Source organism: Sinocyclocheilus grahami, unplaced genomic scaffold (genome assembly GCF_001515645.1).
Source record: "Sinocyclocheilus grahami isolate Dianchi unplaced genomic scaffold, SAMN03320097.WGS_v1.1 scaffold65.1, whole genome shotgun sequence".
Lineage (NCBI taxonomy): Eukaryota > Metazoa > Chordata > Actinopteri > Cypriniformes > Cyprinidae > Sinocyclocheilus > Sinocyclocheilus grahami.
This window is the reverse complement of record NW_015505244.1, coordinates 1,901,688-1,914,685: the sequence shown is the minus strand read 5'-3', so window position 1 is coordinate 1,914,685 and position 12,998 is coordinate 1,901,688. Positions and strand designations below refer to the sequence as shown.

General features: G+C 37.0%; 2 protein-coding genes across 8 annotated transcripts in view; both read right to left on the bottom strand.

The window, feature by feature from the left end:
* The window catches only part of LOC107584982 (ankyrin repeat domain-containing protein 33B-like), a 14,965-nt gene extending 9,874 nt beyond the window's left edge, over positions 1–5,091 (bottom strand). Inside the window, exon 1 of the mRNA XM_016271783.1 lies at positions 4,187–5,091. Coding sequence (XP_016127269.1) covers positions 4,187–4,597 — 411 coding nt within the window. The 5' untranslated portion in view covers positions 4,598–5,091. The remainder of the gene's footprint in view (positions 1–4,186) is intronic.
* A 598-nt stretch (positions 5,092–5,689) lies between these two features.
* LOC107585024 (ropporin-1-like protein) lies at positions 5,690–12,494 on the bottom strand. Of its 7 annotated transcripts, none has more exons than XM_016271832.1 (6): positions 11,897–12,494; positions 10,564–10,702; positions 10,304–10,427; positions 10,052–10,213; positions 9,000–9,175; positions 5,690–5,883 (listed from the first exon to the last, which is right to left on the bottom strand). In XM_016271832.1, the coding sequence occupies exons 2-6, from the start codon at positions 10,692–10,694 to the stop codon at positions 5,814–5,816; spliced, it is 663 nt and encodes a 220-aa protein (XP_016127318.1). In that variant the 5' UTR covers positions 10,695–10,702; positions 11,897–12,494; the 3' UTR covers positions 5,690–5,813. The 7 variants fall into 7 exon arrangements, with proteins under 7 accessions (XP_016127318.1, XP_016127315.1, XP_016127316.1 ...); XM_016271829.1 differs by having other exon boundaries at positions 10,564–10,658; XM_016271830.1 differs by having other exon boundaries at positions 9,006–9,175; positions 10,564–10,658.
* Between the last annotated feature and the right edge of the window lie 504 nt (positions 12,495–12,998).

Below are 12,998 nucleotides of genomic sequence, written 5' to 3'. Positions count from 1 at the left end.
CTACTCTACCAGGATCAGGAAACAGTCCTCCATAAAATGCGCTGCACACATCTGAATATTTGGGTTGAACTGTTCTGGAACAGTGTTGTAAATACAACTTAACCACTGATTTCTAGTTGTGTCCTCTTTTGGAAGACCAAACAAAGTAGTTTCGCTTTCACAACAAAACACACAGCGACTCCACAACATAGCAGCGGCGGCAACAGCAAGAATTAAAGTTCCGCCTTCTTTCTTTGCGTGAACATTTGGGCGGCGTTATGCAAATCTTCCCACATTGTGACGTAGACATGTGGGGGCGTGTTAGAACGAGCCGTTTTAGGTAGGCGTGGTTGACTCTTAACTTTTATAAAGAATATCTCTTTGGATTTGAGGCTTTAGTCTTAGCAACTTTACAGATCTTCTTTATGCACCAAGAGCTTGTAACACTCCAAAGAGAAATTGAAATCGCATCATATGACCCCTTTAAGTATGACAACAAAAATACAGTAAAAACATTAATATTCTGAAATATTATTACAAAACTGTTTTCTATTTTAAAATGCATGTATTCCTTTGAATTGTCAGCTGTTTTTACTTTTATATAATGTAATTATCCCACCACAGATGCCTTAGAGGTCACAGCAGTCTGCCAGAATCAACCCTGAAACTTCATGTGTTTGATTTTCATGTAAAATCGATTGTCTAACTGACTTTGTTACTGGATGACATTTTGTTACTGGAACATTATAAATCACCTTTACATTTACACCACAATATGTTTAAGGAGTGCTGGGTTGTGCTGGATCAGTGTGTTAACACCATGCATTTGTTGGGGCAGTGTGAATCAGCCTAAATGTAAGTTATTGTGACTATCACAATTAAACTATAGGTAAGAATGAAGAAGATAGATGGTTGAGACTTTAAATTAACATTGTGGTCAGCCTTTGCATTTCTCAATTTTTTTATAAAAATCCTCAACAACTAAGAAACGAAATCTTGTTCTCCAAGTCTATTTAAAAAAAGTTTATAAACCTACAAATAATATTAACAAAATGTTAAAATTTAAACCATTTCTGTTCATAAAACTCATACAATTCATGAAATTTCCAGTAGGCCTGCATTTTATTTGTAACATTTCTGCTATTTGGCTATTAAAGTAATTTACTTTTCTCTCCTTAAGTCATTTCCTTGTTTGATTCCAAATGCTTTTACCATAAACTCCAAGAGGGTCTAGCTGCAGCCTCGCACTTGCACTCTCAGACTTGCATTCTCAGACTTGCACTCTCAGACACTTGCGCTTCCGCTAGCGACATCACTTGCAGTCTTTTATTTTTTTTATTTTGTTCTATTTATTGATTACTTTTTGTTTGAATCGCTCAACATTTCACAACTGTAGCCAGGTGGTGAAGACAAGAAAAAAGAAACTAAATTACTAAATGACGTCACTTGCAATCGACACAAATGGTGCGTGTTGCCAATGGAGACAAGACCCTGTGGTGATTAAACGATTAAAACTAATTTAGTACTATAACATACAGGGTCCTGCAAGAAAAAGACAAGACCCGCAAATCCGTCGCCACAGAACAGCAGAATATGAACGCAATGCACAAAGTCTCTCGTTAAGCGTTTTCCTCCTGTAGAAAAACATAAACACCTAACATGGCGTAATGTATTAAGATACATTAAGTTCAATTAAAAGATCAAATTCGATATATAGTTATTATTTAATGTACTACAAGGCAAAGAGATGGCTATGAACACAATGCGCAAACTTTCACTTGTCCTCCCATACAGCAAAATGCTTAATGTTGTATAATAACGGACTATGATAAAGACAATACAGTAGCCTATGTCTTGTTGTTGACTCAAAGTATATACAGAACAACAAATATAAATGTGCATTTTGAAATGCATTAAGTGATTTTAAAAGGATCAACTCCGTACAGGCAAGCAGACGACCCCAGAACGCAATTCGTTAAATTGCACATTAAACGCTTTCCTCCCATAGAAAATCATTATAAATAAAACACGTAATGTAGCTTAATTGTATTTTTCTCTTATTTTCATCAACAATATGGTTTAGTAATTAAAATCATTTAATTATTGTCCGTGCAGAGGCTATTCCGTTTTATTGATCTATGGCGCATTCATTTTGATTCTTTACACGTGTAATGATGTCCAGTGACTTGTTTGCATTATTTATGCATAATTTTATTTATTTGTAAGACTTTTTTATGACTAAATTTGGTAATGGGAGAGTAAACATATTTTTAAAACGTACACCGTTCAAACTAGGCTGCTTATGTTGAAGTGTTTGGGATGTGGCTTTTAATGATGAGACCTTTTTTGTAATCAGGCTCTCAAAAAGTATATAACAATTTGGATATAGATTTATCGGCCAACATATCGGTTATCGGCTTTCAAAAATAAAGAATAATCGGTTATCGGTATCGGCCAAAATTTTCATATCGGTGCATCCCTAGTTCAAACAAGACAGTTCTCAGTTCAGAGTCGATGAATTGTTAAAGTGATCGTTCACCCAAAAATTTTTATTTGCTATTAATTTATTCACCCTCAGGCCATCTAAGATGTAGGTGTTTCTTCAGAAGAACAATAAAGAAGATTTTTAGCTGAAGTCATGATCCTTGGAGATTCATAAATGTCAACGTCTACCATCACGTTGAGATTGAAAAGATTATCAGGCAACACAAAATATTTGAAATATCTGACAATATATGATTGGTCTGTGCATTATTTACAACATCATTACCTGTAATCCATAGCCTCAGGCAAACGGTCTGGAGTGAAGTCCGGTTCACAATCAAATCATTATTTTAACCAGTTTACCAATGGGACTGACCTATCTTAATCAGTTTACAGCTCAAGCCAGAACAGATCTACAAGTTGCTCAATCAAAACTCACTTTTGGATGTGGCCGACAGTCACACCAAACTGAACTGAGGAAACGGTTCAGACTCAGACTGGAGAACCCATGAGCTGCTGATTTGAGCATGCGTGAACCGAGCACTTGAAGAAATGAAGGAGCCAAATAAAAGTGTTTATGGTTCCTCATGGTTTATGTAAAAAGGCGAGTTGATTAAGTCTAGTTAAATCAATTTATATGCTTTAGACATGTACAGTAAACATTTGCATTTCACATCATTATTGGATGCTTTAATAATATAATTGCTTATATGTTACGTCATTGTGTACGTAACAATCTGGTGAATCAGTTGTTTGAACAAGTTCATTGAAATGAACTGTCCGAAAGAACCAGTTCCTGTAAAAAATAAGACATCCCATTTGCCTGAGGCCAATGGGGTATATGTCAAACGTCACCTGACCAAACCCAGAAAACAGGTCCATCGCTTCCGCTTGTCGGAGAACGTGCTAACAGCCGTAATAAATAATAGCGATATCTATGGACTTTTAAGATAATCAGTTAAACTAGCTAGCTGTTTTTATTGTTGACGTTTTATTCAATTTTATATCCAAATGTTAGTGAAAAGAATAAAAATAAAAAAACTTTTAGATATCATTCCGCATATGTGATAGACATTGGTTATAATAATCTTTGGTATCTACTTTGAAGGCATCTTAAGTAAAACTGCTTCATATTTAACAAAGCATAGCCTATGCAAAACGCTTGAACCGGACCAGGTTAACAGAATACAGAAGTCTGTTGCACATAAAGTTCAGTTTCTTGCACAGACCGATCATTTTGCTTCAGAAGACCTCAAGATATCACCAGGAGTCACGGGTATTATTACTTTTGTGTTGCCTGATGTGCTTCTTTTTTTCTTTTCTTTTTTGACTCTCAAAGTGCAGGTAGCCGTTTACTTACGTTTTATGAATAACCATGGACAATGGTTTCAGCTAAAAAAAAATCATCTTTACTCTTCTTCTACTTAAGAAAAAAAGTCACCTATATCTTGGATGGCCTGCGGTTGAGTAAATAAACTGCAATTTTTCGTTTTTTGGGTGAAACATCCCTTTAATCTATTTCAATTCGTGAAAGAATCGTTCAGACCGGTTTTGTTCAATCATTTAAATAAAAAATCCGACTCAAGAGAACGACTCGTTCACATCTTTGTTACATACTTCGCCTTTACCTGTAGCATGCGATATAGAATGCGTACTGTACTGTAAAGTGTGTCAGTACTTAATTATTCATTTAATTTGTGTCTGATATTCCTAAACTACTTACTCTATTGTTTTTGTCCGTCTCCTGGACGTCCTCCTCCGTAACACCTTGTCTAATCATGAGTTTCACTATAAGCGCGTTGTTGTTGCGACACGCTTGGAAAAAGGACAGCGGAGCGGGACTCTCCGGGGAAGGGGTTCTCTCGGAGTCAACAAAGTCATCGTCCGGTGGATAAAAGGAGTCATCTGAGACGATACTCCTGTTATCCGGCAGTTCAGAGAAGTCATCCAACTCCTCGAAGTCCTCATCCAACTCAACCGAGCCAAGATATTCATCATAATCGTCATCGCCCGCGCGATCAGGTGATTCCTCCACGATAGTGGGACAGATCGGGCCGCTTTTAGCATGTCTAAGTGGTTTAACCCTTCCTGGAGATGATCCTCCGCCATCCCTGCAGTCCGTTATCAGAACCATTTAACCCCAATAGGATAAAATCCTCAAGTCACCTCCTGGTCTCCTTCAGCTGCATTTAGGTAGCCTACGTTAAAATCATAGATACCAAACGAGCAAAAATGCTATTTTAAAAAGCGTCTAATCTCCAAACGGAGGTTCAAATCTTTTGGGTATCCGCGACTTCATTTCCCCACTCAAAGCAAGTGCAATTGGTGTCCATGTAATAATAACGTACCGTAGTTTTATCAGCTCATTTTGATAACTGCTGACTCTATAACGCCACTGTCAATGTAGTGTTCATCAGCAGCACCCGGCGACGATCAGAAACGCATGTGGAAACCGAAAACAAGTAGATTTGCAGTTCCATGTAATATGAAAGTCTTCAGAATGTCGCAATTTGTTTCCTGGAGAAACTTTTCTGATATTGTGATGTTCCAAACAAGCAGCTTTGAGGGTGGAAGCGTTGGACATTCCCCGCAGAAGATAAGTGAGAAATAGACGCGTGCGTTACAAAACTCTGCCTCCATAATCCGATTAGATGCCCTCCTCCCTCCTCCCTCCTCCCTCTCTCTCTCTCTCTCACACACACACACACACACTACTTTTTCTTCCTCCCTCCCTTTATATATTTTTGCATATATGGGTCAATGACAATTTTCTTCTTCCCCAAACTATTAGTTATTTAAAAATATACTAAAATACTAACATTTAAAATTACATAAAACACTTTTCTCTCATGAAAAGTAAATTTCCTTTATTATTTTGATATGTTTGTAGGTCATAATTGTCTAGGTGATGTAACTGTCATTTGTTATTAAAAAATCAAAATGAAAAGAGCGACAGCGAAAGAAAAAAAATTATTTTGGAAATCTTTTTTTCTGCCTTTTTAAAAATATATATTAAATTGATACATTTATATAGATTAAATATATAAATATCTTAATTTAATTTCTTTATATGAACTAGTGAAGACAAAGCTGCTGAAGCATAGTTAATTATAACTAGTTATGGTTAATTATTCATATTTCCCCATGAGCTGATTCGCTACATCTTTCACTTTTGCAACATTATTCCAGGCAAGCTAGATTTGAGATTCAATTATTTATTTGGGTGAAATAATCAAATAACATCATAATATACAGGATAAAGAGGGCAAACACAAGACACAGTAACTAGGATCAGTAGTTTTCGAGCGTGTTGTGAGATATCACCACCTGAGGACCATTTGTACTGGATTTTACTCAGGCTTCTCAGCACTGTGGAGGCTTGTAAAATTTGAAGGTTGCACCATTCCTCCTTGGCATTCTCTGAAAGCAGGAAAAACAAAGTTTCCAATTAAATGTCTACAAATGTTATGTGTAATCTGTTTTTTCATCATGACAGGAGATTGCTGCATCCAAGTCGGCCGGATCTTCTGAAACAACTGTTCTTGCTTTTTAATTGTTTACTAACATCCTCTTTTCAATTCTCATTTACTTTCATTTGCTTTAGATTTATCATCATTATTCTAAAACACACACTTGTGACATTTCTTTATTCTTGCTTCAGTGTCTGTAATATTGACTCACTAACATGCTTCCAAACATTTGCGTATTCACAGGAATGGACTACTTTTTTTCTCTAGAGATCCTGTTTCTAGGAATACTAATAGATATTAGCGTTTGTATGACATTGTAATAAAGATAAGTAAATGTGATAAGAATCAACTCATAAGAATTCTTTTGAATTGGAGTTTAATTTGTAGTTGTCTTATCACATTGAAGATCTGAGCTTCTTCATGTACACAGAAGCAAACATTTACTTTGCTTCTGTGTTTGTTGAGAGTTAAAAAAAAGCACAGTGGTAAGGTAGGGTTGGTTTCGTGGTATCAGTGACTGGTACACATACAGACATGCAAAGCAGCAGAAAAAGACTGTTTTCTGTTTTCCTGTTGTTACAGTGACATCAGTCTGTTAAGACTTAAAGGGACAATACACCCAAAAATGAAAATTCCTCACATTCATGTCATTCCAAACCTGTGACTATCTTCTGTTAAACACAAAAGATTATCTTTTGAAAAATGTTTAAATATACTTACAGGCCCTATCTACTACACTGTACCAACTGTGACAGTCCATGTCCATTTTTTTCATTCATAATTTAAATAACATAAATTACAAACACAGTTGGTCTTTTCATTTCAGCCTTTAAAAGTGCTGAAACCGTATGAAAAAACATATTAAATGTACTTCCAAGCAGAACTGGTAAGTACAAAGCATCTACTGATGTATTGTCTGCATGCCAATTAAATTGACTAAATTAATGTTTGTACTAAAAATGTAATAATTGTTCCTTTCTCTTTGAAGTGTTACAAGCTCTTGGTGCATAAATAAGATCTGTAAAGTTGCAAAGACTAAAGTCTCAAATCCAAAGAGATATTCTTTATAAAAGTTAAGAGTCAGCCACGCCTACCTAAAACCATCTACGTCACGATGTGGGAAGATTTGCATAACGCCGCCCAAATGTTCACGCAAAGAAAGAAGGCGTAACTTTTATTCTCGCTGTAGTATTGTTGTTGTTGCCACCATGTCGTGAAGGCGCTGTGTGATTCGTTGTGAAAGTGAAACTACTTTGTTTGGCCTTCCAAAAGAGGACGATATCTGCTTCGTCATGCCTAGAGCTGATCCGTGCTGGTCGCTGAGGAAATACAATAACTTTGCGCTGTGGATCACCGGATCGGCTTTCACTGTGGATGTAGTGGAGTCCAGCCCGGGGTCGTCACATGTAGTTGCCGCAAGCCCTCCGGACGCTCCTTCGTCAAATCTGCCAGCCGCGCCGTTCTCAAGCCCGCCGCCTCTGCTCTACTCACTGTAGGCCGCCGCCGCTCACTCTAGGCCACCGTGTGTGACGCTGTGTTTCATTGTGAAAGCGAAACTACTTTGTTTGGTCTTCCAAAAATGGACACGACTAGAAATCAGTGGTTAAGTTGTATTTACAACACTGTTCCAGAACACTTCAACCCAAATATTCAGATGTGTGCAGCACATTTTATGGAGGACTGTTTCCTGATCCTGGAAGAGTAGACTACAGTGCCGGCTGTTCTGACTCAAAGACTGTAAGTACGTTTTTTTATATTTAAAGAGTTTTTATATTTTTATATTTAAAGCGAGTTTTTTGGGCAGTGTAGAGTAGGGCTTGTTGTTTGTCATTTCTCCGATCACAAATGCAGACAGAGTTTTATGATTACGCGGTGCAGTGCAATGCAATGCGTAAAAAGACAGTATAAGTCTTTATAATCCGTAATTATGTCCCCACTGGATGCAACAAATGTCTTGTTTATAATGGGTTTTAATGTTTTTGTCTCGTCGCTCAGGCTGGGACACGGCATCACAATATGGTAAGGGGCGTAACATTTCCGTCACACGCTTGAGGTATTCAGCCAATCACAACGCACTGGATAGCTGGCCAATCACAGCACACCTCGCTTTTCAGACCGATGAGCTTTGTAAAAATCGACGCGTTTCAGAAAGGCGGGGCAACTTAAACCGCATAAACACATTTCATTACACCCAATACACAAAATAATGTTCTTTTTAGCAACATCATATGACGTCTTTAATAGTAAAATAGATAAATAGACTATATGTGCTAAGCTGTTGAACTGAGTTAAAATGTCTTAAAAACATTTAGCTAAAATAGAATACAGGGGATAAAATCATGTTTCTTTGAATGCAACTTATAAAGATGATTGCTGTTGGTGTGCTGGTAAAGTATGACAACAAAACCACCCACAGGACACAAATTCTTATAGTGCAATGATCATTTCTGGTATTGTTTCTGCAGTTATAGACTGAATTGTCTTACGTGTAAAGAAAATAATGGTTCAGATTTTTGTCTTGTATTATGCAATTATTACATCACGTGATGTTTTAAATCATGTCCGTACCTTCTCAATTATTGTTTGAAGTAGTTTTGAATATAGAACACTTTTTTTTGGTTCAAAGAAAGAAACAACAGAAGGCTTTGTATTTTCACAGGTGTAAATTCTAACAAAAAAGTCTTGAAGATGCCTCAAGGAGCAATGTCAAAGCCATTAATTTTATTCCTTATCACTTGTCCTCCTAAAAGACCTCTTTGGCAACAAAGGGAAACAGAAAAGAAATTGTCACCTTCAAAAATGTGTCTATTTCGTTCAATAAAGCCTCTTATTGCTCATTTAGTCTCAAACGATCTGCTGTCAGAATGATTGAGTATTTCACATTTTTTGCTCCACAATTGGGCACCTTTGATCATACAATTTTTCTTTAGTTTTTTTCCAGGGTAATATGAAAAAATATATTAACCATTAAACTAGTAGCATTAAAAATAATACTTTAAATTTGTTTTACGACTTTAAGACAGTGTTTTGCGGTAAATTAAGCTGAATGCATTCGTGTGTACTCACGCATACTCCTCTAAACTATGCAAGAAGCTGTCGATCTGTTCATTAGGAATTTCTCCATCCAGATGTGCCAAGTATGTGTACAGACTCTGAAATGTGTCAAAAGGAATCTGGGCTGCTCCACCCTCAGGGTCCTCTGTGAGTATTTCACATACGTGTTTCAAAGCACTTGTGATGGTCTGTGGGAAAAGTACAGTAGACATTCTTTCAAAACATAAATTTTCGACATTGTTTAGCAAACTTTGAATGATTTACACCTATCATTGTGTGTGTGTATCATCGTCTGTGTGAATCTAGTTCTTGTTCAACACCTTGAAATTGGAAACCATTTAAAATCCAACACTACCATCTGGAGCCAGTTAGTAGAATTACATTTACAACATCTCAAATGAAGCCACCACCACACAATATAATTAAAGGAATAGTTCTCCCAAAAATTATTTATAAAATCTACTGAAATTTTACTCACCCTCAGGCCATCCAAGATGTTGATGAGTTTGTTTTTTCATCAGAACAGATTTGGATCGATTTAGCATTACATCACCTGCACACCAGTGGATCCTCTGCAGTGAATGGGTGCCGTCAGAATGAGAAAAGCTGATAAAAACATAAGTAATCAACACGGCTAAAGTGCATCATTTAATGTCTTGTGAGATGAAAAGCTGCATGTTTTAAATATACAAATCCATCAAGGCATTTTAACTTCAAACCGTTGATTCCATAACTCCATAATTATGGATTATGAGCTCATATTTTGGCCAGAAATTATGGTTTAAATGCCTTAATGATGGACTGGAGTCCCACAGATTAATTGTGGATTACTGTAATGTTTTTTCAGCTGTTTGAACTCTAATTCTGATGGCACCCATTCACTGCAGAGGACCTATTGGTGAGCAAGTGATGTAATGCTAAATTTCTCTTCCGATGAGGAAACAAACTCGTCTACATCTTGGATGGCCTGAGGGTGAGTTAATTTCCAACAAATTTTCATTTTTGGATGAACAATTCCTTTAATGTACTGTTAAATACACAGTTAGATATTTATAGCCACTCACCCCACCCAAAGCACTGCATCCTAAAGCAAAAAACTGCATCCAAGTTATATTTTCACTGAAGTTGCCAAGAGCAAGGATTGTGTCAAGCTGTTCAATAGGTAAGCACAGGTCTTTCCACTTCTGAAGAAGCTCCTCTTTTGTAATGATTTCTTTTGGTGCAAACTACATGCAAGAGAAATTTCATTAATATTCATAAAAATGCATCTGCTGTACTGTGTATAAAACATACAAAAGAGGTACAGTGGATCACACCTGTTGATGAAGGATCTTTAGAAGGTCTGGTGTAAGCCCTGTGTCTGCTTTCTGAGTTGCCACTGGCATTTCAAGCCTCTCCTTGACTGGTAGGTCCTGACCTTTTGATAATGCTGAAAAATAGCTGAAAGAGAAAGCAGTTTTATTGTTGTTATTTGTCTTTATTATATTTCCATTGCCATATAAAACATACATTATATATAATGCCAATCTAATGCAGTATCATAGTACACTTCTTAAAAAAGCAACACTTAACGTACTCAGCTGCCCATTGCAGCACATCATGTGGCTGTGTCTTGATTGCAGCTTTTGTGAACTGCTTTAAAATATCAGGCAGCTCTGGAGGGATGTTGATCTGCTGGGCGCAGTACATTGTTTCAGGAGGAGGCATCACTTTAGCTTGTATTTTAAGATAATGCCAGGAAGAAGGTGAACACAAAAGAGCACAAAAAGACATTGGGAAGTCAGAATATCATTCAATACATGCAATACGAAAAAATGGCTCAGTCAGCATCTTTTCCAGAGCTACACACTAATAGCCTAACGTTACATGACTAGAACATTTTGTTTCTTAAATTTTCAAGTTGAACTAAATAGCATTTAATCTAAACACCTACCTACCGTTTTAAGGTTATTTTAAATACAGAATTGTAGTTAAGTCCTTCTTTGTAAATGTGGTCTAATATAAACGTATATGGTACCATATGTATACTATATAGTACAGTATAATATTTACTATTTTGCCATCTTATAAGACAACAGCGACTTGCATCTCTGTGTTTTTCATAGCAACGGGTTGTTTGTAAGCATCACCTAGAAACCAAAAAGTCATCCGAGATCTGATTGGCCAATGCCAGCAAAGAGGGCGTAAACTAGAGCTTTTGTTGCCATGTCCATTGAATCTAGTCGCTTGTTTTTTCCGCTTATAAATAGCAAAGTGGATGGTTGATTATTTAAAAATAAATAAATACTTTTTTTTAAAACGGTTTTTGGGTTTGCTATTGCTTGGCTCCTCATCCAATGATGCGTTAATCTGATGCTTTTGCTTGAGAGATATTTTAATCGATGACTGTGTGGAAAATTATTAATGTTAATTATAATGTTAATGTTTTGTGAAAGGAAAAAATACTATTGAAAATAAATTATTTTGAAAAGTTTAGCCTCGATTTATTATTGTTTTATTATCTAATATTTCTAAAAAAAAAAAATTTTTAAACAATCGCTCATTTTGGTTTTGTTTTGTTTTGTTTTTAACTGAGTTGCTCTTGCGATATCTGGCAACACTTAAAAGCGGAACAGCTCCATTAACGTCTACATTTGTTTAAAATCAACTTTTTTTCCCATTTGGTATATTTGCAATATACTTTTAATCGTTTTCTACAAACATAGCAAACAGGTAATAAAGGATTGATGCGAAAGTTTCATGTCCTTATAAATTTTCATGAGCACAAGACTTGGACTTCCGAGAAAGTACAGTCCGCGTTCACAGCCTATGCTTAAAGGTCGTGTAAAGCTTCATGTCGTTTGTTCCTGGTAGCTGTGTTCAGCTGTATTTGGGTTACAGTTTTCTTAGCCTAACTAACCAGCAACTACATGCCTGAGGTCTTTGCAAAACAATGGATGTTGAAAAATATTTGGCACGTATCGGCTGTTCGGGACCATGTCCTCTGACATTGGAGACATTGCGATACGTTCACCTGAATCACTTTATAACAGTGTTCCCTTTGAGAGTCTCACCATTCATATCGGAGAGCGGGTCAGGCTTGAGTTGCCACTTTTATATGAAAAAAAATCGTCGTCGTGCGCCGTGGAGGATTCTGCTATGAGAATAATGGGCTCTTCTCGTGGCTTCTGTCTCAGAGGGGCTTCGACGTGACTATTCTCTCCGCACAGGCCAGGAATCGGTTCACCGGTGCTTACGGGCCTCCGTTTGACCACTTCATCATGATGGTGAGGCTGGAGGGACACAGATGGCTCTGTGGTGTAGGGTTCGGATCCGGATAACAGCTCCCTCTCTCTCTTGAGACCGACAGTCCTCAAGAGCCACGGAGTGTATCGCCTCAGATCTCAGGGAAACTTCATTTTCATGGAAATGAATTCTGAGACTGAAGTATCAGGGGTTGGAGAAGAATGTTAGACGGAACTGTACAAATTCACCCTGGAGCCACGAGAAAGAGATGATTTCAGAGCCATGTATGATGACCATCAGAGTTCTGCTGGCTCGATTTTCTTCTGCAAGTCTCTGTGTTCACTCTTACTGCCCACTGGAAGATTCACAGTCAGGGGCCGCAGACCGATTATTACCAGTCTGTCCTCAGTGGATGGACAACAAGCTACACAAACCACAGCAGATCTTTCAGATGAGGAAATCACAGAGTTGTTGAGAGAAAAGTTTGGAATTGTTCTTCATTCTCCACTCACTCCAAAAGATGTTGAGATTGTGCCACCACCAGTTACTTATTGATTGTTTGTTAGGTCTCTCTTGCTTTTTAAGTATGTCTATTGATATTTTTCTCTCCATTAAACACACAAGGAAGAAATATTAAATTACAAATGAAATGACTTTGTGCTTTAGTTCTTGTATGTAGGCTATTTCTCAGGTCATGAATGTAATTGTAGTTATTTATATGTCTATGCTGATTAAGTTTTGAAGTGCCTTTTCCAATTAATAAAATCATTTTAAGTACATTTATAT

Excerpts from the sequence above, each read along its gene's own strand:
- LOC107585024 (XM_016271829.1), bottom strand. The coding sequence starts at position 11,986 with ATGTCTCCAATGTCAGAGGACATGGTCCCGAACAGCCGATACGTGCCA. Across the intron at positions 10,659-11,896 it reads TTTGCAAAGACCTCAGGCAT|ATCAACATCCCTCCAGAGCT; the intron begins GTAGTTGCTGGT and ends TGCGCCCAGCAG. Across the intron at positions 10,428-10,563 it reads GTGCTGCAATGGGCAGCTGA|CTATTTTTCAGCATTATCAA; the intron begins GTACGTTAAGTG and ends TTTCTCTTTCAG.